Below are 24,321 nucleotides of genomic sequence, written 5' to 3' on the forward strand. Positions count from 1 at the left end.
TACACAAAGACAGAGTCTGCTTTGGTCTTTCATAACATCTTGAAGCAGAATTCATACTAATCAGAATGGTCAGAGGACATTACAGTCCAGAGCTTCCAACAAACGCAACACAACGTGCACTGACTTTTCTCTTTGCAAACTGAATAAAATCTTTCAGATGAAGAGCACAATGGGACCTGATATATGTATTCAAACCCTTCTCACTGACAAAGTCAACACAGCAGGTTTCTTCAGAATCAACAGTGAAACAGGACCAGAGAGCACAAGTGGACACCAGTCCATCACAGGACACACACAGACACACACAATAGGTCACAGTTGAGTTGAAACGATGGCCAACAGTTAATACTCTATCCCTCAGCTCCACACTTCAATTTTACACTTCTAATGAGTCATTGGCTCAGGGACTGATCGTGCTCTAATGAACTAATGTGATCTACAGACTACAATGATTGAAATGTCTACGATGTGGACATGTAGCCTTTGCTCTTTTGAAACATGGGTGTCAGTGCTGGTGGCTCTTTACTGGCTCAGCAGCCATATGATTGGAGACCGCAGTACAGTACTTAAAATATGAACATATTTAAAACAGATAAAATGTTAATGACTATTGTTATATTAATTATTAATTCATTACCTGGAAGTGTGTGGACAGCAGCATGTCTAAATGTCAGGTGGCCTCGGATTGTAGTCTCCTATGGTAGTGGATATCAAAGAATATTTATTACTGCAGGGCTTCATCTTGCGAAAAGCGAAATGGGTCACTTAACTGAAAAGTGAAGGAGAATGAAGCAATTACTTTTCACCTCAAGGAGCTCATTGGATTCCATTCAGGATAGAACATCATCACTAATGACATCTGGGAACAGATGGGAGGCTGATGCAGAACTTCCCAGTCCTGGACCTGGTGACCCACTGTCTGCCCACTTCCACTCCAGCCCCACTTCCTGCTGTTCAGCTGAGACTCTTATAAATTAGACTTTAGTGACTGGCCCTGTACCTGAACGGGTTTTAATCTACTACATTATTTTAAATACAAAACAGGCCTCTGGATAGATTTTTGATCTCAAGGTCTCAATACCCTGATGGAAATGTTAAAGCAATGAACGTGTATTCTAAGTTCTAGTCTTATGTGAATCTTTGACCCATTTAGAAATTTAATCACACCAACATACTGGTGAAAAACCGAAACTGGCTTCATTTAAAGGCAAAACCCAGAATAAACGAGATGCATGTAAGAGGTCAGAGTGGGGAGCTGGATGAGCTGTGTTCTACAGGTTTAAATTCCGCGCTCTGGGCAGGAGAGGGGCGAGGTCGAGTCCGGGAAATATCCCTACATGTACAGTCCAGCAAGACAACGCCCGTATTATCCGTTTGCTGAACGGCTCCTCACAATATCCGAGCGATACGTAACTTACCTGTGGGCTTGAAAATGAAAGTATGACGGCGCTGTGAATCCCGCGACTTCAGGTGCTAAACTTCCGATCCTCGCTTTCACTTTCCAAGCGTCTACCTGGCTGAGGTATAAACCTCCCACAGGAGAGAGCACCATGGCAGGTAAGAGCAACCGGAGGACTTCAAGAAGAGCGCATAAGACACGGATCTGTCCGAGCCCTGCTCTATACCCTCGGCTTCAGGTCCGATTAACAGAACTATCGCCTCCACACACAGCAGCGAAGGAGACGCGGAAAGAATGGAGCTCAGGAGCCTGTGGAAGTGCTGCTTCCTCGTTCTCTGCAGCCAGAATCTGTGCCGGGGCTGCAGGTGGACTCGGCACAGTTTCAGCGCCGTGAACACGGACGCGCTGTCGCTGCTCAGAGGGATGGTGAGTCTCTCCGGGGAGATGCCCTCCTGCAGCCTGCAAATTGTCACAATAATCTCAGGGCGAACAATTCAGCAGGAAAATGGTGTGGTGAACATCATTGAGGCGCTGCACTGAGTCCTAAACGAATTATACTTTTTCCTAAGAATGCTTTAGAATATTTGACACGGAACTATTTGAAACACTGATAAACGGCAAGCATGAGAGTAGATTTATTGAAAATGAGTTATGTGACTCTAAATTCCAATTCTATTGAATTTTGAGTCTCCTCCTTGTCCCGCAGTACTAAGTACGTGATCTTGTGAATAATGTCGTTAAGACTAGGTTTACTTTAAAACCGTATTGACTCGTTCACATCAAGTGCATGTTGCCTGTTCCAGGGCGGGGAATTCGTGCACTCCAGTGTCATCGTGCCTTTCCCGAGCGAGTCTTACAGGCACGCCAAGGACTTTAAGGTAAGGAGAACATTGTTCATTATTACTACCTTATGATTTCTTTCCTTAATTGTAATGAATAGAAGTCAATGCGCGATAAAATTCACATTCACATGCTTGAGAGAGAGAGTGGGTGGCACCTTTTCATCACCTACAAATCCTTCAGAACCATTAACGTTCTTAACTTCTGTTTATACATCAGTCTCTTGTCTATAAGCATGTTTAGTGTAAAAACGGTCAATTGCAATTCAAGTTAATGCTGAAAACGAAATTATTAAGAATGCACAACGGTTTTACCAGGCCGAGGAGAAGCTGGTGTTCATCCTCGAAGCCATCAAGCACATCCGAGAGCTGTACAGCAGAAACGCGGGCTCCGGCAGCTGGGATGAGAAAATGCTGGAGTTCTTCCAGCTCGACCTGCACCGCCAGACCTCCGAGCTGGAGAGATGCGTGAGTGTCTCGGTCTCACCGCCCCCCTCCGCCTTGGAGTCCAAACTCCCAGCAAGAGCAAATCAGCCAGGCTTGTGAGAGGTCCTGCTGGCATCCATCAATCCACACAATCATTGGTCTTGCTTGTCTTAAACAGACCCAGGAGATGAAACGCGCCTCCCGACACACTCAGGAGAGTAAGAAACTGAAGCGGTACTTCAAGGACGTGGAAAACCTCCTGAGAAGTAAGGTACGGCACCGCCTTCGCTCTGCAGCGAGAGCGCTCGGACTGGTTCCGACAGCTCACTGGCTGTGTGCAGCAGCCTTCGTCCAGACTGCCATCCAGTCCGGGGCTGATGATCCCTCTAGTGCGGTTAGGAAAGACATTCGAGTTTGTTTAATAACCAAGACGGATTGAGACGCGTCCTGACCTGAGGGACACGCGTGTCCCGCCCTCAGCGCTCACACTGACGCCTGGAGCTTCTCCTTGCAGGACAGGACCGCGGCGTGGGAGGCGGTCAGAGCGCAAGTGTCCCGACACCTGCAGAGACTGGAGCTACTCGCCGGCTCCATCAGGGCAGTGAAGGAAGAGGAATAAACTCAACACAACGGACATTTTAAGACCCACATCGAAACTCGGGGAGAGAGAGGAAGAGGAGAGATGAGAAACAACGGAAGGATGCGGATGTATTTCTAACCGGAGGACTAAGCGTGTTATTTTAGACAGACTTTTCTGATTTTGTGTACACTGAATCTGATTTTGGTCTAATCTGTTAAGAAATACTGAATAATGAAATAATGAATAGTGTCGGTACGTTATTGCAGATTGTGTAAGGAATGCACTTTCACCTCTTTTCAATGTTTTCCCACCACTTATGTTTGAAATGTTTATATATTTATTTTTGGAAGGAAAAAAATAATTTATATATTTATTTTTTTAACATTTATTTATAAAATGTATTTCGAATGAAGTTATTTTACTATTGTCTTTGTATAATCTGAATTAAAATGTTGGACTAGAATGTGTGTATTCTGTATAAGGACACGTTCCTAAAAATGTTACTTGATAAGTTCTCAGGAGCTTGCTTTAAAAAAATCAATGTGAAACATAAATTGTATTTTTTTAAATAATGAATGTTTTATTGTGTCCAAAGAGTTGTATTCAGTTTTTATAATAAAACTATTTAACTTTTACACAAAGACAGAGTCTGCTTTGGTCTTTCATAACATCTTGAAGCAGAATTCATACTAATCAGAATGGTCAGAGGACATTACAGTCCAGAGCTTCCAACAAACGCAACACAACGTGCAGTGACTTTTCTCTTTGCAAACTGAATAAAATCTTTCAGATGAAGAGCACAATGGGACCTGATATATGTATTCAAACCCTTCTCACTGACAAAGTCAACACAGCAGGTTTCTTCAGAATCAACAGTGAAACAGGACCAGAGAGCACAAGTGGACACCAGTCCATCACAGGACACACACAGACACACACAATAGGTCACAGTTGAGTTGAAACGATGGCCAACAGTTAATACTCTATCCCTCAGCTCCACACTTCAATTTGACACTTCTAATGAGTCATTGGCTCAGGGACTGATCGTGCTCTAATGAACTAATGTGATCTACAGACTACAATGATTGAAATGTCTACGATGTGGACATGTAACCTTTGCTCTTTTGAAACATGGATGTCAGTGCTGGTGGCTCTTTACTGGCTCAGCAGCCATATGATTGGAGACCGCAGTACAGTACTTAAAATATGAACATATTTAAAACAGATAAAATGTTAATGACTATTGTTATATTAATTATTAATTCATTACCTGGAAGTGTGTGGACAGCAGCATGTCTAAATGTCAGGTGGCCTCGGATTGTAGTCTCCTATGGTAGTGGATATCAAAGAATATTTATTACTGCAGGGCTTCATCTTGCGAAAAGCGAAATGGGTCACTTAACTGAAAAGTGAAGGAGAATGAAGCAATTACTTTTCACCTCAAGGAGCTCATTGGATTCCATTCAGGATAGAACATCATCACTAATGACATCTGGGAACAGATGGGAGGCTGATGCAGAACTTCCCAGTCCTGGACCTGGTGACCCGCTGTCTGCCCACTTCCACTCCAGCCCCACTTCCTGTTGTTCAGCTGAGACTCTTATTAATTAGACTTTAGTGACTGGCCCTGTACCTGAACAGGTTTTAATCTACTACATTATTTTAAATACAAAACAGGCCTCTGGATAGATTTTTGATCTCAAGGTCTCAATACCCTGGTGGAAATGTTAAAGCAATGAACCTGTATTCTAAGTTCTAGTCTTATGTGAATCTTTGACCCATTTAGAAATTTAATCACACCAACATACTGGTGAAAAACCGAAACTGGCTTCATTTAAAGGCAAAACCCAGAATAAACGAGATGCATGTAAGAGGTCAGAGTGGGGAGCTGGATGAGCTGTGTTCTACAGGTTTAAATTCCGCGCTCTGGGCAGGAGAGGGGCGAGGTCGAGTCCGGGAAATATCCCTACATGTACAGTCCAGCAAGACAACGCCCGTATTATCCGTTTGCTGAACGGCTCCTCACAATATCCGAGCGATACGTAACTTACCTGTGGGCTTGAAAATGAAAGTATGACGGCGCTGTGAATCCCGCGACTTCAGGTGCTAAACTTCCGATCCTCGCTTTCACTTTCCAAGCGTCTACCTGGCTGAGGTATAAACCTCCCACAGGAGAGAGCACCATGGCAGGTAAGAGCAACCGGAGGACTTCAAGAAGAGCGCATAAGACACGGATCTGTCCGAGCCCTGCTCTATACCCTCGGCTTCAGGTCCGATTAACAGAACTATCGCCTCCACACACAGCAGCGAAGGAGACGCGGGCAGAATGGAGCTCAGGAGCCTGTGGAAGTGCTGCTTCCTCGTTCTCTGCAGCCAGAATCTGTGCCGGGGCTGCAGGTGGATTCGGCACAGTTTCAGCGCCGTGAACACGGACGCGCTGTCGCTGCTCAGAGGGATGGTGAGTCTCTCCGGGGAGATGCCCTCCTGCAGCCTGCAAATTGTCACAATAATCTCAGGGCGAACAATTCAGCAGGAAAATGGTGTGGTGAACATCATTGAGGCGCTGCACTGAGTCCTAAACGAATTATACTTTTTCCTAAGAATGCTTTAGAATATTTGACACGGAACTATTTGAAACACTGATAAACGGCAAGCATGAGAGTAGATTTATTGAAAATGAGTTATGTGACTCTAAATTCCAATTCTATTGAATTTTGAGTCTCCTCCTTGTCCCGCAGTACTAAGTACGTGATCTTGTGAATAATGTCGTTAAGTCTAGGTTTACTTTAAAACCGTATTGACTCGTTCACATCAAGTGCATGTTGCCTGTTCCAGGGCGGGGAATTCGTGCACTCCAGTGTCATCGTGCCTTTCCCGAGCGAGTCTTACAGGCACGCCAAGGACTTTAAGGTAAGGAGAACATTGTTCATTATTATTACCTTGTGATTTCTTTCCTTAATTGTAATGAATAGAAGTCAATGCGCGATAAAATTCACATTCACATGCTTGAGAGAGAGTGGGTGGCACCTTTTCATCACCTACAAATCCTTCAGAACCATTAACGTTCTTAACTTCTGTTTATACATCCGTCTCTTGTCTATAAGCATGTTTAGTGTAAAAACGGTCAATTGCAATTCAAGTTAATGCTGAAAACGAAATGATTAAGAATGCACAACGGTTTTACCAGGCCGAGGAGAAGCTGGTGTTCATCCTCGAAGCCATCAAGCACATCCGAGAGTTGTACAGCAGAAACGCGGGCTCCGGCAGCTGGGATGAGAAAATGCTGGAGTTCTTCCAGCTCGACCTGCACCGCCAGACCTCCGAGCTGGAGAGATGCGTGAGTGTCTCGGTCTCACCGCCCCCCTCCGCCTTGGAGTCCAAACTCCCAGCAAGAGCAAATCAGCCAGGCTTGTGAGAGGTCCTGCTGGCATCCATCAATCCACACAATCATTGGTCTTGCTTGTCTTAAACAGACCCAGGAGATGAAACGCGCCTCCCGACACACTCAGGAGAGTAAGAAACTGAAGCGGTACTTCAAGGACGTGGAAAACCTCCTGAGAAGTAAGGTACGGCACCGCCTTCGCTCTGCAGCGAGAGCGCTCGGACTGGTTCCGACAGCTCACTGGCTGTGTGCAGCAGCCTTCGTCCAGACTGCCATCCAGTCCGGGGCTGATGATCCCTCTAGTGCGGTTAGGAAAGACATTCGAGTTTGTTTAATAACCAAGACGGATTGAGACGCGTCCTGACCTGAGGGACACGCGTGTCCCGCCCTCAGCGCTCACACTGACGCCTGGAGCTTCTCCTTGCAGGACAGGACCGCGGCGTGGGAGGCGGTCAGAGCGCAAGTGTCCCGACACCTGCAGAGACTGGAGCTACTCGCCGGCTCCATCAGGGCAGTGAAGGAAGAGGAATAAACTCAACACAACGGACATTTTAAGAACCACATCGAAACTCGGGGAGAGAGAGGAAGAGGAGAGATGAGAAACAACGGAAGGATGCGGATGTATTTCTAACCGGAGGACTAAGCGCGTTATTTTAGACAGACTTTTCTGATTTTATTTACACCGAATCTGATTTTGGTCTTATCTGTTAAGAAATACTGAGTAATGAAATAATGAATAGTGTCGGTACGTTATTGCAGATTGTGTAAGGAATGCACTTTCACCTCTTTTCAATGTTTTCACACCACTTATGTTTGAAATGTTTATATATTTATTTTTGGAAGGAAAAAAATAATTTATATATTTATTTTTTTAACATTTATTTATAAAATGTATTTCGAATGAAGTTATTTTACTATTGTCTTTGTATAATCTGAATTAAAATGTTGGACTAGAATGTGTGTATTCTGTATAAGGACACGTTCCTAAAAATGTTACTTGATAAGTTCTCAGGAGCTTGCTTTAAAAATCAATGTGAAACATAAATTGTATTTTTTAAAATAATTAATGTTTTATTGTGTCCGAAGAGTTGTATTCAGTTTTTATAATAAAACTATTTAACTTTTACACAAAGACAGAGTCTGCTTTGGTCTTTCATAACATCTTGAAGCAGAATTAATACTAATCAGAATGGTCAGAGGACATTACAGTCCAGAGTTTCCAACAAACGCAACACAACGTGCAGTGACTTTTCTCTTTGCAAACTGAATAAAATCTTTCAGATGAAGAGCACAATGGGACCTGATATATGTATTCAAACCCTTCTCACGGACAAAGTCAACACAGCAGGTTTCTTCAGAATCAACAGTGAAACAGGACCAGAGAGCACAAGTGGACACCAGTCCATCACAGGACACACACGACTGTGACATAGGTCACAGTCGAGTTGAAACGATGGCCAACAGTTAATACTCCATCCCTCAGCTCCACACTTCAATTTGACACTTCTAATGAGTCATTGGCTCAGGGACTGATCGTGCTCTAATGAACTAATGTGATCTACAGACTACAATGATTGAAATGTCTACGATGTGGACATGTAGCCTTTGCTCTTTTGAAACATGGATGTCAGTGCTGGTGGCTCTTTACTGGCTCAGCAGCCATATGATTGGAGACCGCAGTACAGTACTTAAAATATAAACATACTTAAAACAGATAAAATATTAATCATTAATTATTGTTATATTAATTATTAATTCGTTACCTGCACTGATGTTGAGGTTGTTAGAATGCTGGGTACTGTTTTGTCAAAGGCATGTTGAGGTTACACTCTCACGCTGAGAGTGAGTGGACAACAGCATGTCCATATGCCAGGTGCCTTGGATTCTGGTCTCCTATGGTAGTGGATATCAAAGAATATTTATTACTGCAGGGCTTCATCTTGTGAAAAGCAAAACAGGTCACTTAACTGAAAAGTGAAAGATAATGAAGCAATTACTTTTCACCTCAATGAGCACATTAGATTCCACTCAGGATAGAACATCATCACTAATGACATCTGGGAACAGATGGGAGGCTGATGCAGAACTTCCCAGTCCTGGACCTGGTGACCCACTGTCTGCCCACTTCCACTCCAGCCCCACTTCCTGTTGTTCAGCTGAGACTCTTATTAATTAGACTTTAGTGACTGGTCCTGTACCTGAACGGGTTTTAATCTACTACGTTATTTTAAATACAAAACAGGCCTCTGGATAGATTTTGGATCTCAAGGTCTCAATACCCTGGTGGAAATGTTAAAGCAATGAACCTGTATTCTAAGTTCTAGTCTTATGTGAATCTTTGACCCATTTAGAAATTTAATCACACCAACATACTGGTGAAAACCCGAAACTGGCTTCATTAAATGGCAAAATACAGAATAAACGAGTTTCACGTAAGAGGTCAGAGTGGGGAGCTGGATGAGCTGTGTTCTACAGGTTTAAATTCCGCGCTCTGGGCAGGAGAGGGGCGAGGTCGAGTCCGGGAAATATCCCTACATGTACAGTCCAGCAAGACAACGCCCGTATTATCCGTTTGCTGAACGGCTCCTCACAATATCCGAGCGATACGTAACTTACCTGTGGGCTTGAAAATGAAAGTATGACGGCGCTGTGAATCCCGCGACTTCAGGTGCTAAACTTCCGATCCTCGCTTTCACTTTCCAAGCGTCTACCTGGCTGAGGTATAAACCTCCCACAGGAGAGAGCACCATGGCAGGTAAGAGCAACCGGAGGACTTCAAGAAGAGCGCATAAGACACGGATCTGTCCGAGCCCTGCTCTATACCCTCGGCTTCAGGTCCGATTAACAGAACTATCGCCTCCACACACAGCAGCGAAGGAGACGCGGAAAGAATGGAGCTCAGGAGCCTGTGGAAGTGCTGCTTCCTCGTTCTCTGCAGCCAGAATCTGTGCCGGGGCTGCAGGTGGACTCGGCACAGTTTCAGCGCCGTGAACACGGACGCGCTGTCGCTGCTCAGAGGGATGGTGAGTCTCTCCGGGGAGATGCCCTCCTGCAGCCTGCAAATTGTCACAATAATCTCAGGGCGAACAATTCAGCAGGAAAATGGTGTGGTGAACATCATTGAGGCGCTGCACTGAGTCCTAAACGAATTATACTTTTTCCTAAGAATGCTTTAGAATATTTGACACGGAACTATTTGAAACACTGATAAACGGCAAGCATGAGAGTAGATTTATTGAAAATGAGTTATGTGACTCTAAATTCCAATTCTATTGAATTTTGAGTCTCCTCCTTGTCCCGCAGTACTAAGTACGTGATCTTGTGAATAATGTCGTTAAGACTAGGTTTACTTTAAAACCGTATTGACTCGTTCACATCAAGTGCATGTTGCCTGTTCCAGGGCGGGGAATTCGTGCACTCCAGTGTCATCGTGCCTTTCCCGAGCGAGTCTTACAGGCACGCCAAGGACTTTAAGGTAAGGAGAACATTGTTCATTATTACTACCTTATGATTTCTTTCCTTAATTGTAATGAATAGAAGTCAATGCGCGATAAAATTCACATTCACATGCTTGAGAGAGAGAGTGGGTGGCACCTTTTCATCACCTACAAATCCTTCAGAACCATTAACGTTCTTAACTTCTGTTTATACATCAGTCTCTTGTCTATAAGCATGTTTAGTGTAAAAACGGTCAATTGCAATTCAAGTTAATGCTGAAAACGAAATTATTAAGAATGCACAACGGTTTTACCAGGCCGAGGAGAAGCTGGTGTTCATCCTCGAAGCCATCAAGCACATCCGAGAGCTGTACAGAAGAAACCCGGGCTCCGGCAGCTGGGATGAGAAAATGCTGGAGTTCTTCCAGCTCGACCTGCACCGCCAGACCTCCGAGCTGGAGAGATGCGTGAGTGTCTCGGTCTCACCGCCCCCCTCCGCCTTGGAGTCCAAACTCCCAGCAAGAGCAAATCAGCCAGGCTTGTGAGAGGTCCTGCTGGCATCCATCAATCCACACAATCATTGGTCTTGCTTGTCTTAAACAGACCCAGGAGATGAAACGCGCCTCCCGACACACTCAGGAGAGTAAGAAACTGAAGCGGTACTTCAAGGACGTGGAAAACCTCCTGAGAAGTAAGGTACGGCACCGCCTTCGCTCTGCAGCGAGAGCGCTCGGACTGGTTCCGACAGCTCACTGGCTGTGTGCAGCAGCCTTCGTCCAGACTGCCATCCAGTCCGGGGCTGATGATCCCTCTAGTGCGGTTAGGAAAGATATCCGAGTTTGTTTAATAACCAAGACGGATTGAGACGCGTCCTGACCTGAGGGACACGCGTGTCCCGCCCTCAGCGCTCACACTGACGCCTGGAGCTTCTCCTTGCAGGACAGGACCGCGGCGTGGGAGGCGGTCAGAGCGCAAGTGTCCCGACACCTGCAGAGACTGGAGCTACTCGCCGGCTCCATCAGGGCAGTGAAGGGAGAGGAATAAACTCAACACAACGGACATTTTAAGACCCACATCGAAACTCGGGGAGAGAGAGGAAGAGGAGAGATGAGAAACAACGGAAGGATGCGGATGTATTTCTAACCGGAGGACTAAGCGTGTTATTTTAGACAGACTTTTCTGATTTTGTTTACACCGAATCTGATTTTGGTCTAATCTGTTAAGAAATACTGAATAATGAAATAATGAATAGTGTCGGTACGTTATTGCAGATTGTGTAAGGAATGCACTTTCACCTCTTTTCAATGTTTTCACACCACTTATGTTTGAAATGTTTATATATTTATTTTTGGAAGGAAAAAAATAATTTATATATTTATTTTTTTAACATTTATTTATAAAATGTATTTCGAATGAAGTTATTTTACTATTGTCTTTGTATAATCTGAATTAAAATGTTGGACTAGAATGTGTGTATTCTGTATAAGGACACGTTCCTAAAAATGTTACTTGATAAGTTCTCAGGAGCTTGCTTTAAAAATCAATGTGAAACATAAATTGTATTTTTTTAAATAATGAACGTTTTATTGTGTCCAAAGAGTTGTATTCAGTTTTTATAATAAAACTATTTAACTTTTACACAAAGACAGAGTCTGCTTTGGTCTTTCATAACATCTTGAAGCAGAATTAATACTAATCAGAATGGTCAGAGGACATTACAGTCCAGAGTTTCCAACAAACGCAACACAACGTGCAGTGACTTTTCTCTTTGCAAACTGAATAAAATCTTTCAGATGAAGAGCACAATGGGACCTGATATATGTATTCAAACCCTTCTCACGGACAAAGTCAACACAGCAGGTTTCTTCAGAATCAACAGTGAAACAGGACCAGAGAGCACAAGTGGACACCAGTCCATCACAGGACACACACAGACACACACAACAGGTCACAGTCGAGTTGAAACGATGGCCAACAGTTAATACTCCATCCCTCAGCTCCACACTTCAATTTGACACTTCTAATGAGTCATTGGCTCAGGGACTGATCGTGCTCTAATGAACTAATGTGATCTACAGACTACAATGATTGAAATGTCTACGATGTGGACATGTAGCCTTTGCTCTTTTGAAACATGGATGTCAGTGTTGGTGGCTCTTTGCTGGCTCAGCAGCCATATGATTGGAGACCGCAGTACAGTACTTAAAATATGAACATACTTAAAACAGATAAAATATTAATCATTCATTCGTTACCTGCACTGATGTTGAGGTTGTTAGAATGCTGGGTACTGTTTTGTCAAAGGCATGTTGAGGTTACACTCTCACGCTGAGAGTGTGTGGACAACAGCATGTCCATATGCCAGGTGCCTTGGATTCTGGTCTCCTATGGTAGTGGTTATCAAAGAATATTTATTACTGCAGGGCTTCATCTTGTGAAAAGCAAAACAGGTCACTTAACTGAAAAGTGAAGGAGAATGAAGCAATTACTTTTCACCTCAAGGAGCTCATTGGATTCCATTCAGGATAGAACATCATCACTAATGACATCTGGGAACAGATGGGAGGCTGATGCAGAACTTCCCAGTCCTGGACCTGGTGACCCACTGTCTGCCCACTTCCACTCCAGCCCCACTTCCTGCTGTTCAGCTGAGACTCTTATTAATTAGACTTTAGTGACTGGCCCTGTACCTGAACAGGTTTTAACCTACTGGTTAACTTGTTGTGCTTACAGTCTCCGACTTAAACTTGGGGTCAGGACACAAATCAGACACCAGGGTCAAGAGACCCTGCATTGGGAAACCCTAGTTCATCTCTTAGGACTGGGGGAACTGGAACCCAGCTCAGTTTTTTTAAACCAGGGGCATCAGACTCATTACCTAGAAAGCCTGCTGTCTTCTGATTTTTGTTCTAAATTGAAAGGCCAATGAAAAGATGATTAAAGGCTCATTTACCTGTGGACTACCATGGAGCCTGACTTGAGGTGTGACACTTATCTAGCTAATTAAATAAATAGTCCCAGTGATAGCTCAGATGGTTGTACTAGGCCATGGTAGTCCCAGCGCAGGAAGGGGCGCTGTGTGTCTGGAGGTTTCCTTGATCTCTTCTGAAGAGAAAACTGCCCAACACATCATCAATCGGCAATGCCTTACCCTCCATCCAGGATATCTACAACACCAGCTGTCTGAAATAAGCCACAAAAATTATGAGGGACCCCAACCCCCCCCCCCAGTCACAACTTGTTTGTCCGCGTCTGGTAGAAGGTTCTGGACATTCCAGTCGCACACAAAAAGACTCCGAAATGGCTTTTTCCCCAGAGCTGCCACGCTGGTGACCCACCCACCAAAGTACGATCTCTGCTCACTTCTTCCTGTACCCACAACAACGTACTCCTACACCACTACATACACCATACCTCCAACAATTGAATGTAAGCCAAACTTTAACTTAAAACTGTACTTGAGTGTAGTTGTACCATTTGATAATTGCCATATAAATTTTGCACCGTTTTGCTCCGTTTGTGTACTTTTGCACAGTTTTTAACAGATATGGGAACTGTTCCACTGGTACCATACCCGTTGTTTACACTTTTATTGTGTTTTCTGTCTATTGTCTTGTCTGCTGTTCTGTATATACTGCACCTGAGAGACTAATGAGAAACCCTTTTCATTATACTATGCACCTGTGGAAGTATAATGACAAACAATTGAATGTCTCCTGTGTCCCTCCTCCACCCCATCTCCACCCCATCTGCGTCTTGGACCCTCCTCACTCTGCAGGGGGTCTCAGCCCCCTCGTGCTCTGCAAAAGGGGACGCCCCTCAACCGAGCCAGATCTGCAGTGACTACTACACTTTAAGAAACTTTAAATCCGCCTAAATCAGTCGTGGGTGTTGTTATTCCTGATGAATTCCGTGTAGGAGAAAGACAGACCAGCCTAACTGGAAATTGCTAGCGTAGACTGGGCTATTGTCGGAAAGTCAGAGACTGAAATGAAGAAAGAACTGCTGTAGATAATGCAGACATTACATTCTTTCCTGGTTTAACGGCACAAAATTAAACACGAGGACTTCGATTTTCCCCAAACAGTGTTCTTTACGGCAATTTCTTTTTAAACCACTGCAGGAGCCACCAGGGGGAGATGAGACCGCTCACCCCGCCGCCCAGACTTAGGAACGGGCACGAAGAAACTCGAGGACCGCGGAAGGTCCCAGTGAGATCCAGGCCAGCTGGTGATAGCCGCCCTACGGTGATCCACACTTCTACAGAATTTCACAGAGAGACCAAAGTGAAAGGTGACGCAACAGCGCCGCGTACACGTTCCATTCGTCCCAGGTCGCAGGCTGGCACTGAAAGCGAAACCCCTTGACGTCATGGATTCGAAAACCCTGCCAGAGAAAGCGAGCAGCTCCGGGCTTCCCAGCGGCGTTTTTCACTTTTCGTCTCTCTTTCCCTCGAGCGACCTCTATGGCTGCAGCGCATTAACTTCGGAAAGTGGCCTTCAAAGATGAAAGGAGAATTAAATTATCTTTATGGAACCCAATGGAACCCAAAACGGGGATAAGATCTTCTTTCTTCAGTTGCACAGCTACCCGAGAACGCCAGACGAAGACCTGCAGTGATGTCTGCGGGACAGTTGTGCAGACGCACTGCGAAATCAAATAAGGCATTAGCGATATAATACAGATACGCAGATATTTTTAATTGTGAAGATCCTTACAAAGCGTTAAGCGTGGGCAGCACAACTAGCGCTCTCTCCCTGTCTGTGTGTCTCATGGAGAGCAAGCTGGGGTCTGCGAAAAGATCATTCCTGTAAAGGGTTAATAAAGTAACGTAATAATTATTATAGAACAGACCTTTTCGGATGGTCGGGTCTTGATATCTGCCTCCCGCGAAACGCTCAAATAAAATGACAGTAAAACAACCACAATTAACAGACGTTTAAGTATTTAATCAGCAAGAGCGCGAGTCCGATACAGAGCACGCTTTCTGCGCGCTCCTTCCGGCGGAAACTGAAAGAGAAAGCAGAGAGCCGCCGGTGAAAACTTCCCGTTTTCACTTTTCACACCTAGCGCAGAATCGCCTTTATTAGCGGGACCGACGGGCGAGCAAGATGGATCACAACAGCAAACCGAGCATCTCTCCGAGAACAAGCAGACACTCTCCTCGCTCCTGCTGCGCTCTTTTATTTAAACCGCTTCGAGCTCAGTTCCTCCGCACGACCGGACAATCCCGACGATGGAGACGACAAGCCTGTGGAAATGCCTGTTTCTCCTGCTCTGCAGCCAGACCTGCGCTCTGGGATGCAGGTGGATCGCGAACGGATATAATATCGTGAGCAGAGACGCCTTATCGCTCATCAATAAGATGGTAAGTTACACTTCAGAGCGCATGTCGGGGCTTGTCAATATTCTCTCAAAACGACGAAAATAGTAATGCAAGACGCTCAGAAGTTAAAGCATTTCCTATTGTGCGAATAAATTAAGAATTCGCAATATAATTTCGCGAACGCATGCAGAAAAAGTTATCACTTGTCTTACTTCCTGACTATAAAAACATTTCGTGTAAATAAATGTGAACCAGTACAAAACAAATTTTTAAATAAGCTTGTGTGGATCTATCCAAGGGTGTCATGCTTAATCATGCTTACCGTGTATTAACAAAGAAGCCGATTCCTGCATGAGCGAGCGTTGCAAAAAACAAAAAACAAAAAACAAAACACGAATGTTATTTGACTTGTGAAGATGAACTTGAGCCAAGATGCTTTGTTCTTTGCTTGCAGGGCGGAGAGACGGTCGTGGACACGGGAGATGTCCGCTTCCCCCAGCCACTGTACAATCGCGTCAGAAAGATGAGCGTAAGTTCTCCCACACAGGATTATCATTAAATTATATATTTATACTGCTAATAATGCAGGTACTCACCGTTTTTTATTCGCCGTAACAGACGGAACATAAGATTGCGTTCATGGATGAGACCCTCCATCACCTTCTACGCCTCTACGCCGAGAATCTGGACTCTTTGACCTGGGACAGGAGTCTTCTGAACAAATTGATAGCCGTCATCCACCGCCAGGCAAGCGAACTTCGGAGCTGTGTGAGTACCAGGGGGGCGTGGAAGCCCGATGTAATCGTTTTCAGTCGACAGCCGGACGAATGAATAATGACTGATCTCGTCATTTACAGGAAGCGTCCCAGAAAAGAGACGAGAACCTGCAGCTGTACTTTAAGAAGCTGAACGAAAACACTTTGAAAAAGGCGGTAAGGACACCCCTTTGCTCCCCAATTTATTGGATATATCGCGTTCTCTCCCCCCCCCCCCCCCCAACACGACCTTCGAGAAGAAAAATAGAGCGATCATCATTCATAACAAGGGCTTTGTTTTTGTTTTTCAGAAATACAGCGCCAGTGCTTGGGAAATCGTCAGAACACATACTTTTCAACATTTGCAAGAACTGGAGAGGCTCGCCGGTGGGATGAGGAAAGAAATGCAGACTTTCTGAGACTTAACCTCTCAATTACGTTGGACAAGGTTTACTGCAGCTGGAACTGCAGTCGCTGTAAAAACCCAAGAGTGAAAGAGACCAAACAAAATATTTATTTATTTAAAAGATATTTAAAATTTTGAACTATTTATTTTATTTGTCTTAAGTAATATTTATGGCTATGTATTTGATAAGTGTTTAGAGCAGAATTTAACTTATTTTATATATTTTTTATACCTCAGAATGCATTTCAAACTATTTTTTTATACAGTTTTTGTACTATTTTTCTTGTGACAACATGAAAAAGCCGGTTTCCGATTGATGTGTATGTTATTTAATATTGAATATTTATTAATTAATGTGTGTAATAAGTATTACTGTAAAAAATAAACCAAGCATCTCTTTTAACTTTCTATTGACAGTATTTTATTTCTGTATATAGTACTGTACGTGTCAATTGTAATAAGAAACCAGAATCATTTTTAATCGAAACATTGGAATAATGGCCAATGCAGTTGACAAAGGATTAAAAACACTTGTATATACTTACAGATACAGACATATATCACTGTTGGTATATTGCGCACCCAAATCTAAAAGTAAATGTTCACCACCATAGTTTTCTTGAATTGTGTTAAAAGGTTAGTTTTTGAGAAAGGTTTTCAATATGTATTTTTTTTAGCCAAAGACATCGAGAAAACGAGGTAAATAAGGATTTTAGGTCCAGTTGTTCCACTATCACAAACTTCGGTGTCATGTCCATTTGAAACGTATTCTACTTTCCTGGATGTATTTTTATTTTTTTGGGGGTTACTTGAATTTTAAAAATAAAATTCAGTCAAAATATTTGAAAAGCTCAGTATTATTGACGTTTTTTTCTGATCTTATTACTTTTAATCATATTAAAAATAATACTTCATGTATTTTAATGCATTTATTACGACTTGTGTATCTGACGGAGAGGATTAACACACACGCTTACAAATACAAGTGTTTCACTGTAGGGGTTGTAAGCAGACATTTGAAAGTAACGTACAGTATACTACAAGGCTTCATTTGAAAAGCAACCAACTTCCCTGTGTGCATTTTTCACTGTTGCTCGTTTGCGTTTTACTTTATACGAATAAAACGTATTCCAGATTACAATTACTTGCACTGGGTACAACATTTTTTTTGATGGTGTCATTTCAAAAATAAAATTGGAAAAGCTCAGTATTATTGCGGTTTTGCTGAACCTATTAATCAGTCAACATTTCTCAATGTGCCCTTTTTTAAATGGTGTCTGTAGGAAAAACAGAAACAAATCTTGACTACTTACTTAATGCATCACCATTCCCCTTGTGATTGTAATTTTGCACAATAAATCTTTGAATTTTACAAACCTTGTGCGGTATTTTAATTGTTGCCCTGCATGACGGGATATAATGCGCAGGAGCGAACGACCCCAGCTTGTCCTGTCACAGGGCCGGTCATGACAGACTGATCTGTCCGTATCGGAGGATACAGAGCGCAATGCAAGTCAGACTCGAACCCGAGCTAAACCAGGGGGTGATGAGGCAGAGCAGCGCTCAGAGCCCGTTCTGGATTCAGCTACACGGTCTAAGACATCCTTGTTGAATAAAAACCCGTATCATTTTTCCCACACAATAGAAGCCACGAGGGAATATTGGAATTGGTCAGAAACGTGCGATACAGATAAATTCTGTTGTTTAAATTCTGTACTCGATTATGATTGGTCTTTTTATTTTTTAACTGGGTGGCTCTGTGGCTCAGGATCTGCGCCTGTGGCTGAAAGGTTGCCGGTTCGTATCCCGAAGCCGGAAGAGGAAGCCCTCAGCTGCCCCAGGGGCGCCGAATAAATGGCTGACCCTGCGCTCTGACCCCCAGCTTCTCTCCCTGTCTGTGTGTCTCATGGAGAGCAAGCTGGGGTCTGCGACAAGACAAATTCCTAAAGCAAGAAATTGTATATAACCAATAAAGTGATCTTATTAGGATGCCCCACAGCAGCAACAGAAAGAGCCGTAATAAGGAACATTTTCACCCCCATTTGAACGTGCCGATTAAAAGTGTGGTGTGTTGCACATTGAGGGACCCTCGGGGGGGGGAGTGAATTGGATACGACACGGGCTGGGGACAAGCTGAGAGACTAAGGAAGTGTGACATTACACTAATAATTACAGCTTCCCACAGCGGGAGCAGATATCCTTGCATCTCTTCTCACTTCGGTCAGTTACCTCCCGGACGGAGCTCCAAAGCGGTTGGTTTTTTTTCCGACCTGGTGCTCCTGCCCGTTATAAGGCTACCTCCACCATTATCGCTTCCTTGGTCGTACAAATCCTTTAGGAACCTCGCCGGGCCTTATTAAGATCACCCTACACATTCCCTTTGCCACGCAAAGTGAAAAGGTGACGCAACAGAGCCCGGCTGTGACGTTCACTTGGCACACAAGCGCCGCGACGTCATCGATTCGAAAGGGTCGAAGAGAAAGGGAAAGCACGGGCGATCCCAGGCTGCACCGCGGCGGCCAGGCGCCGGGACTCCCCGCTTTTCGCTTTCCTTCTGCTCGAGCCGAGTTTCACTCCGCTCCGCCGGAGAGTTTCAGCAAGACGGAGATCGATAAAGCAAAGAATATCATGCAAGTTTCTACATTTTGTTTGAATTATTCGTAGATTTCGTGAAGACGGGCAGTAGGATTTTTAATTTTTAATTAGTATGCTTAAAGTCAAATTTTAGCCTGTTTTCTGAGAGGATTAAGACGACTATTTTTCTTAGACTCTTAAAGGGAATCAGTCGCTGTACTGCGTGACTTGTGAAGAAATAGACGTTTCTTCACTCGATCAAAACTTACGTGCATTAATACGAGCATTGCTTCACTATGACTATAAACGGAAAATGCTTCTGCAAAGACGTGTTTCTTTCCAAAAATTACGGTTCGTATCTAAAAGCAGGCGATCTTTTTCGGGTTTTCAACCTGGTTGGTTATTCTGAAGAAGGAAAACATGTTATTTTCTACATTGCGTCTAGTTAAAGTCCAGCTTAGTTTATTAGAAGATCTCGACAGTAAATCTACAGTAAACCTAATTTACAATAATATTAAAAGCGGTTAGTGTTGGACATATGGTTCTGATGTTTAAAGCGATTGTGTAATGGTGTTGAAATTAGACAAAGTGTCCACGCGTTTCAAGGTATACCCTCAGTATAAATTCTCAGATAACACTACAAATTATGAATATTGTACACATTTTAAAATACGCCTATATATATTTGGAATCAAAGTCGCAAATGTAAATTGAGATCACAAAATTGATCTTCGGACACAGACCGCGGAGAGAGCGTCTTCCATACAGGAGCTGTTGGATTTGGAAACCGAAAGTAAAGAGCTGAAAAGAAAATTCCGAGCGGCAGCTCTCCCGTTTTCACTTTTCACACCTAGCGCAGAATCGCCTTTATTAGCGGGACCGACGGGCGAGCAAGATGGATCACAACAGCAAACCGAGCATCTCTCCGAGAACAAGCAGACACTCTCCTCGCTCCTGCTGCACTCTTTTATTTAAACCGCTTCGAGCTCAGTTCCTCCGCACGACCGGACAATCCCGACGATGGAGACGACAAGCCTGTGGAAATGCCTGTTTCTCCTGCTCTGCAGCCAGACCTGCGCTCTGGGATGCAGGTGGATCGCGAACGGATATAATATCGTGAGCAGAGACGCCTTATCGCTCATCAATAAGATGGTAAGTTTGTCAATTAGAATGAAAACGTCAGATGCTGAGTGTCTACTTCCTTTCTCGCTTGTCTTACTTCTTAAATGTAGAAACAGTTTGGTTTAGTAAAAAAAAATAATAACTCAAGTTGTTTTTTTTTCAAACACGTTATGTGTGGCTGGCTCTACTTAGGATGACAGACGTATACAACATGCGTGTTAATTTCGATCACGACTGATCACAATTTCGCCATATATATATATCTAGCTTAGCTATTCGTTGCCGGAGACATCCTTTATCCTTTGCAAATCTGTGTCCAGCTAGTCTGCAATAACGATAAGTCAAACGCGTGAAGAACGAACTTTTAACGGTCTTCCCTTGCAGGGCGGAGAGATTGTGGTGGACACCGGAGATGTTCGCTTTCCACAGCCGCTGTACAATCGAGCCAGGAAGATGAGCGTAAGTTCTCCCACACGTCTTCCAACAGGATTATCGTCATTTATGTATTTTGAATATGTATACTGCTAATAACCGAGGTACTAACTGCTGCTTATTTGCTATTACAGATGGAACATAAAATTGCGTTCGTGAATGAGAACTTCCGTCACCTTCTGCACCTCTACGCCGGGAATCTGGACTCGGTGACCTGGGACAGGAGTCTTCTGAACGAGTTCACAGAAGTCCTCCACCGTCAGGCTCGCGAGATGCGGAGCTGTGCTGGAACCAAGGTAAACCGCGTGTTGACAAAATGACTGTATTATGATCAAAATAATTGGCGGGGCACGCATAATTAGTCGTTTAAATGTAAGTGTCTATATATAGGATTATGTTTTTCTTTTAAAAAAATGGGAAACCCGAGGACATCTGGTGATAGTTCTGCAAAATTACAGATCAAACGTGTGGTTTTTCCCAATATCAAACCAGATCTCGCTTGTAGACGCCGTCTCCTTTAAATGTGGAGCCCACTAAATACCACGACGGCGCTTAACAGATAATACGGTGAAAACTGGTATAATCGGCTACAGGTTATTAATATTTACTCTTATTTTTACAGCAAGCGCCGAAGAAACAACATAAGAAACTACAGGCGTACTTTAAGAAGCTGGAAAAAGGCATTTTGAAAAAGACGGTAAGGAGTCCTCAGTCAGGCGTATTTCTCGCCAGTATATCGGTGCGCACAAACAAGCAGTTGAATAAGACAACGATAAAGAGCGAGGTGGCCTTTTCCTTCTGTTCAAGTCTGTAGGTTAGGGTTGGGAGGTATTTTAATACGTTACTAGTTGCTCTAAAATAGAGGCAGTTGCCGTCATTACTGGTGTCGTTACAGTTAATAGTAAAGGTTCTGTTTTTTTTATTGTTTTACAGAAATACAGCGCTGATGCTTGGGAGATTGTCAGGCATCACGTCATCAGACATTTGCAAGAACTGAACCGACTCGCCAACCTGATGAGGAAAGAAATGCAGAAACTGTAAACGTTTCCACGGCTTCACATCTCCATCATATGCAGAAGCGTTTTATTACGGCTGCCGTTGTAGCCAGCCTTATATTTATTTAACAGTGAAAGACCAAACATGTCAGATTTATTTATTTAATATTTATTTTATCTGTATAATATTTATAATGTATTTTCTGTCTTTATATTGATGTGTTTAAGAATATAATTATTGTGTAAAAGAAATTACTTCAAAAAGTATCATTTTTATAGTGTTTTTTACAGTTCAGCATTGATAGTGCATAATATGAACAAACATCGATTTCAGATCGTATTTAATGATCTGTATTTGAAAATAAACTGAAAAACATTTTATACATGACTTATTTGTCTTTGAGGTTTTTCTAGCATCGTATCGTACAAAACCTAATCGTATTGGGTACAAAATCCACGTTTTTTTCTATCGTTATTATATGCAACTATGTGCTTAAGGGGATGGGGGTGTTATAAAACAGATATGTATACTTACAGATAGTAATTATTTCACTTCGGGTGTGTTGCATACTCACAGGGTGGTTTAACATCAAATGCGAAAATGTTCTCTACCGTAGTTTTTATTGAATTGTGTCAAAAGGAAATGCGAGAAAAAAAGGTTTAAGACGTTTGTGTAACCAACAATAATGAGAAAGGTATAGAAAAGTATTTAAGGTCCAGTTTCCACACAATAGGGTTCAGCACAATATCCAATTGGAAAGTATTCCCCTTACCCCTTCTCACTTCAAAAGCTAATCGATACAGATTGTAATCAGTGGCTTGCACCCGATCTGACATTTTCCGATGCCATTTTTTTGTCCCCCAAAAAAATCCCTTCCATCTATTTTCTAATCATTTTATCCAACAAAGGGTTTTGGGAGGAGCTAGAGCCTGTCCTGACAAGCAATGAGGGCAAGGCAGGACACACCCTGGACGGGACGCCAGTCCATCCCAGGACAGAAACCAAAGAGGTCTTTGGACCGTGGAAGTAACTGGAGAATGAAAATGGGGAGAACTCCACACAACACCCCAGGACTTGAACCCTGGGCCCTAGCGCTATGAGGCAGTGATGGTCACCACTGTACTACCTGCTATGAATATCCATCACCACACCACCACCAGCAGCAGAAATCTATCAGAGATGCATTTCTAACCGATTATCCTGTAAACGTATGGTGTCCGATTTAGAGCTTGTTTTCCTTGTTATAGTAATGTATTACAACAGAGAAGGTCCTTCTATTTTTATATAAAATCCGTTTTCCTGTATGACAGGATATAATGCACAAGAGTGATTCAAACGACCAGAGCTTGTCCATAACAGGGACAACCACTGCAGGCTGTGACCCCAGCAGTGACCTGTCCACACCAGCACTGGGAAACAAAAATACAGACTGAAACCTGGGCTGTCTTTCAGGCACTTGAGCCAGGGCAATGCTCAATTCAGTTCAAATCCACATCCATAGAAAAATGATACTTTATTCCAAATATGAAAGAAAGCACAGCTTACCATCTCAAATCTACAGTTTTAATAAAACATGACTCCTGCAGGATATGTACCGTTTCCTGCTATGGAGAAACATCAGTAAAAGAAATGATCAACATTCATTAAAACCTTACGCAATATTTTAAACATAGTTAAAAATGCAAGTAGGCTTGTCAAACGAGGATAACCGTGAATAACTGTCATCGTTTCCCTCAAGGATAAGGTCTTTAAAAAACGTGGACTCGTGGATATTTAAGAGAGACGATGGCACTAATACAGACAAGATACGCTGCGATACAGAGCCATAATGTACACAACTGGAGACCACATTCTTCTCCAGCTCTTCAGAAGTGAACATCCAGTGCGAGTATTCCATCTCAATTTTAGGTGGCACAACTGACCGGCCATCACGTACAATTTAGTTTATTTACTAGCCGTGCCAACACTTTCTGCTCAACTGTTTTCAAAGACGTTTTGAAGAAGGAGTCCTCGGCTAAGTGAAGCGCGCCACCTAGTGGACAAGTATGGAAGAATGCCAGCTGTACGTTTCTTGCAGAGCTCGGGCGCCTTTTAAAAAAAAACGGGAACATGGCGGGTTAAAGGGAAGGGTTATTGGAGAAATAGTCAATAACGACTGTCGAACAAGGGCATGCGTTTCAACACGTCGTAGCATAAAAACGCAGTTAAAATACATTAAGAGTCCAAGTAATTCATCTTCTTATCGGTATTTGTTGCAACTGTACATTAGATTTTCAGAAAAAAAACGGCCAAAGATTAAACAAATGAAATCCATCTTCATTCCCACCCGGGAAAAAATAAGTTTGCCAGCTCTAGGGGAACTTGTATCAGAGCTACACTGACACTCCACATGGTTTGGCCGCTGTATTGATTAATAGGGGGGTTTATTTATAGCGGGGTGGGATGGAAGCGCAGACGTAATCTTCCTCGCATAATAACACTGGAGACCTACTATGAATGATTCACACCACCGCCTGGTGTGAACACCGTAGCTCTGAAATCCAAACTATGACCGTTTTACAAACTACGGAAAACCTCCGACGAAACCTGCCCTTTCCGTTCAAGACGGACCCGTACGTAGCCTTCCGCGTTCTCGTGGACCCCTAAG

The 24,321-nt window shown here is 43.3% G+C and overlaps 5 protein-coding genes across 5 annotated transcripts; all 5 read left to right on the forward strand.

Moving 5' to 3' along the window:
* Positions 1-1,693: 1,693 nt before the first annotated feature.
* On the forward strand, positions 1,694-3,335 carry LOC148638753 (interferon a3-like). The gene is made up of 5 exons (XM_088622605.1): positions 1,694-1,825; positions 2,203-2,277; positions 2,536-2,706; positions 2,843-2,935; positions 3,179-3,335. Exons 1-5 carry the CDS (start codon positions 1,694-1,696, stop codon positions 3,281-3,283), a joined length of 576 nt encoding a protein of 191 aa, XP_088478731.1. The 3' UTR covers positions 3,284-3,335.
* Positions 3,336-5,570: 2,235 nt separating this feature from the next.
* LOC148638754 (interferon a3-like) lies at positions 5,571-7,158 on the forward strand. The gene is made up of 5 exons (XM_088622606.1): positions 5,571-5,702; positions 6,080-6,154; positions 6,432-6,581; positions 6,718-6,810; positions 7,054-7,158. Exons 1-5 carry the CDS (start codon positions 5,571-5,573, stop codon positions 7,156-7,158), a joined length of 555 nt encoding a protein of 184 aa, XP_088478732.1.
* Positions 7,159-9,517: 2,359 nt separating this feature from the next.
* Positions 9,518-11,107, forward strand: LOC148638755 (interferon a3-like). The gene is made up of 5 exons (XM_088622607.1): positions 9,518-9,649; positions 10,027-10,101; positions 10,381-10,530; positions 10,667-10,759; positions 11,003-11,107. The coding sequence occupies exons 1-5, from the start codon at positions 9,518-9,520 to the stop codon at positions 11,105-11,107; spliced, it is 555 nt and encodes a 184-aa protein (XP_088478733.1).
* Positions 11,108-14,553: 3,446 nt separating this feature from the next.
* LOC148638756 (interferon a3-like) lies at positions 14,554-16,717 on the forward strand. Its single transcript, XM_088622958.1, has 5 exons — positions 14,554-15,431; positions 15,844-15,918; positions 16,008-16,157; positions 16,247-16,321; positions 16,456-16,717. The coding sequence occupies exons 1-5, from the start codon at positions 15,300-15,302 to the stop codon at positions 16,561-16,563; spliced, it is 540 nt and encodes a 179-aa protein (XP_088479084.1). The 5' UTR covers positions 14,554-15,299; the 3' UTR covers positions 16,564-16,717.
* A 2,350-nt stretch (positions 16,718-19,067) lies between these two features.
* Positions 19,068-22,059, forward strand: LOC148638757 (interferon a3-like). The gene is made up of 5 exons (XM_088622956.1): positions 19,068-20,276; positions 20,631-20,705; positions 20,813-20,974; positions 21,301-21,375; positions 21,612-22,059. The coding sequence occupies exons 1-5, from the start codon at positions 20,145-20,147 to the stop codon at positions 21,717-21,719; spliced, it is 552 nt and encodes a 183-aa protein (XP_088479082.1). The 5' UTR covers positions 19,068-20,144; the 3' UTR covers positions 21,720-22,059.
* The last annotated feature ends 2,262 nt before the right edge of the window (positions 22,060-24,321 follow it).

Source organism: Lepisosteus platostomus, chromosome 28 (genome assembly GCF_059453375.1).
Source record: "Lepisosteus platostomus isolate fLepPlt1 chromosome 28, fLepPlt1.hap1, whole genome shotgun sequence".
Classification (NCBI taxonomy): domain Eukaryota; kingdom Metazoa; phylum Chordata; class Actinopteri; order Semionotiformes; family Lepisosteidae; genus Lepisosteus; species Lepisosteus platostomus.

Excerpts from the sequence above, each read along its gene's own strand:
- LOC148638753 (XM_088622605.1), top strand. The coding sequence starts at position 1,694 with ATGGAGCTCAGGAGCCTGTGGAAGTGCTGCTTCCTCGTTCTCTGCAGC. Across the intron at positions 2,707-2,842 it reads CCTCCGAGCTGGAGAGATGC|ACCCAGGAGATGAAACGCGC; the intron begins GTGAGTGTCTCG and ends TGTCTTAAACAG. Across the intron at positions 2,936-3,178 it reads AAAACCTCCTGAGAAGTAAG|GACAGGACCGCGGCGTGGGA; the intron begins GTACGGCACCGC and ends TTCTCCTTGCAG.
- LOC148638754 (XM_088622606.1), top strand. The coding sequence starts at position 5,571 with ATGGAGCTCAGGAGCCTGTGGAAGTGCTGCTTCCTCGTTCTCTGCAGC. Across the intron at positions 5,703-6,079 it reads TGTCGCTGCTCAGAGGGATG|GGCGGGGAATTCGTGCACTC; the intron begins GTGAGTCTCTCC and ends TGCCTGTTCCAG. Across the intron at positions 6,582-6,717 it reads CCTCCGAGCTGGAGAGATGC|ACCCAGGAGATGAAACGCGC; the intron begins GTGAGTGTCTCG and ends TGTCTTAAACAG.
- LOC148638755 (XM_088622607.1), top strand. The coding sequence starts at position 9,518 with ATGGAGCTCAGGAGCCTGTGGAAGTGCTGCTTCCTCGTTCTCTGCAGC. Across the intron at positions 9,650-10,026 it reads TGTCGCTGCTCAGAGGGATG|GGCGGGGAATTCGTGCACTC; the intron begins GTGAGTCTCTCC and ends TGCCTGTTCCAG. Across the intron at positions 10,760-11,002 it reads AAAACCTCCTGAGAAGTAAG|GACAGGACCGCGGCGTGGGA; the intron begins GTACGGCACCGC and ends TTCTCCTTGCAG.
- LOC148638756 (XM_088622958.1), top strand. The coding sequence starts at position 15,300 with ATGGAGACGACAAGCCTGTGGAAATGCCTGTTTCTCCTGCTCTGCAGC. Across the intron at positions 15,919-16,007 it reads ATCGCGTCAGAAAGATGAGC|ACGGAACATAAGATTGCGTT; the intron begins GTAAGTTCTCCC and ends TCGCCGTAACAG. Across the intron at positions 16,158-16,246 it reads CAAGCGAACTTCGGAGCTGT|GAAGCGTCCCAGAAAAGAGA; the intron begins GTGAGTACCAGG and ends CGTCATTTACAG.
- LOC148638757 (XM_088622956.1), top strand. The coding sequence starts at position 20,145 with ATGGAGACGACAAGCCTGTGGAAATGCCTGTTTCTCCTGCTCTGCAGC. Across the intron at positions 20,706-20,812 it reads ATCGAGCCAGGAAGATGAGC|ATGGAACATAAAATTGCGTT; the intron begins GTAAGTTCTCCC and ends TTGCTATTACAG. Across the intron at positions 21,376-21,611 it reads AAGGCATTTTGAAAAAGACG|AAATACAGCGCTGATGCTTG; the intron begins GTAAGGAGTCCT and ends ATTGTTTTACAG.